Source organism: Aspergillus sydowii, assembly GCF_001890705.1.
Source record: "Aspergillus sydowii CBS 593.65 unplaced genomic scaffold ASPSYscaffold_22, whole genome shotgun sequence".
In the NCBI taxonomy this organism is placed as follows: Eukaryota; Fungi; Ascomycota; class Eurotiomycetes; order Eurotiales; family Aspergillaceae; genus Aspergillus; species Aspergillus sydowii.
In genome coordinates this window covers 189,515-190,336 of record NW_024467880.1, presented here as the reverse complement: position 1 = coordinate 190,336, position 822 = coordinate 189,515, and the positions used below count along the sequence as shown (strand labels likewise).

Genomic DNA, 822 nt, shown 5'->3' with positions numbered 1-822 from the left:
CCAATATCGACGTCAACTGCTGTTGGTTGGGTATGAGTGCACTCATGTATGGATGTCAAGGGGGGAGAAACGCATTTGTGAATGAACTGCTCAAGTGTGATGAAATTAATTTCAATCATCAAGATTGGGCCGGTCGAACAGCATTGACGATTGCTATACAAGAGGGGAACGGTGAATTATCAATGGCCTTGCTGGATAGAAAGGAAATTGATCTCACCCTTGCAGATGTTAGGGGAAAGCGCGCGCTAGACTATGCTCAAAAGTCAAACGACTCAAGGACGTTGGAACGGATCAGACAAAGGCTATCTGCCTCTAATGCATAGCGCATGCAATGTTCTCACTAAAGCGTTGATCCGTGTTCCGGCTTGTGCGAGCTGGCGTTCCAGCATTGGCGCATCAGCGGTAGAATCGATATGTGAACTCACTATCGCGCTCGAGTATACGAACACGATATGGAAGGACAGACGCGACTCTTGTCTGAGCAAAGATTATGGTGTGAATACGCCCCATACCTTTGTCGAGCAAATTGGACTGCTCGCTACCCTCAATGAATGATATGGCAGCACAACCGTATAATACTAGTTGGTCGTTGTTGTCTTCTGCTTGGGTTGCAAGCCTGTACACCATGTCTATGACCTCGATAGTAAGGCGGCCGCCGATGAGGATTCGGGAAGCTGGTAGGGAAAAGTGGTAAAATAGCTGCCCCCAACCTACACAGTATGCATAGTAGACCCTGCGGAACAGAATGCCTCCAACGACATCACGGGAAAATGTATCCAACACTCGAGGGATCAAAGCTTCTCCAGGATGTCCTTCGTCGCT

At 48.3% G+C, this 822-nt stretch overlaps 1 protein-coding gene across 1 annotated transcript in view; it reads left to right on the top strand.

Moving 5' to 3' along the window:
* Positions 1-822, top strand: part of ASPSYDRAFT_1170184 (ankyrin repeat domain-containing protein) — a 1,871-nt gene extending 1,049 nt beyond the window's left edge. The window contains exon 1 of the mRNA XM_040840238.1: positions 1-822. This exon is cut by the window's left edge and continues 1,049 nt beyond it. Coding sequence (XP_040696111.1) covers positions 1-323 — 323 coding nt within the window. The 3' untranslated portion in view covers positions 324-822.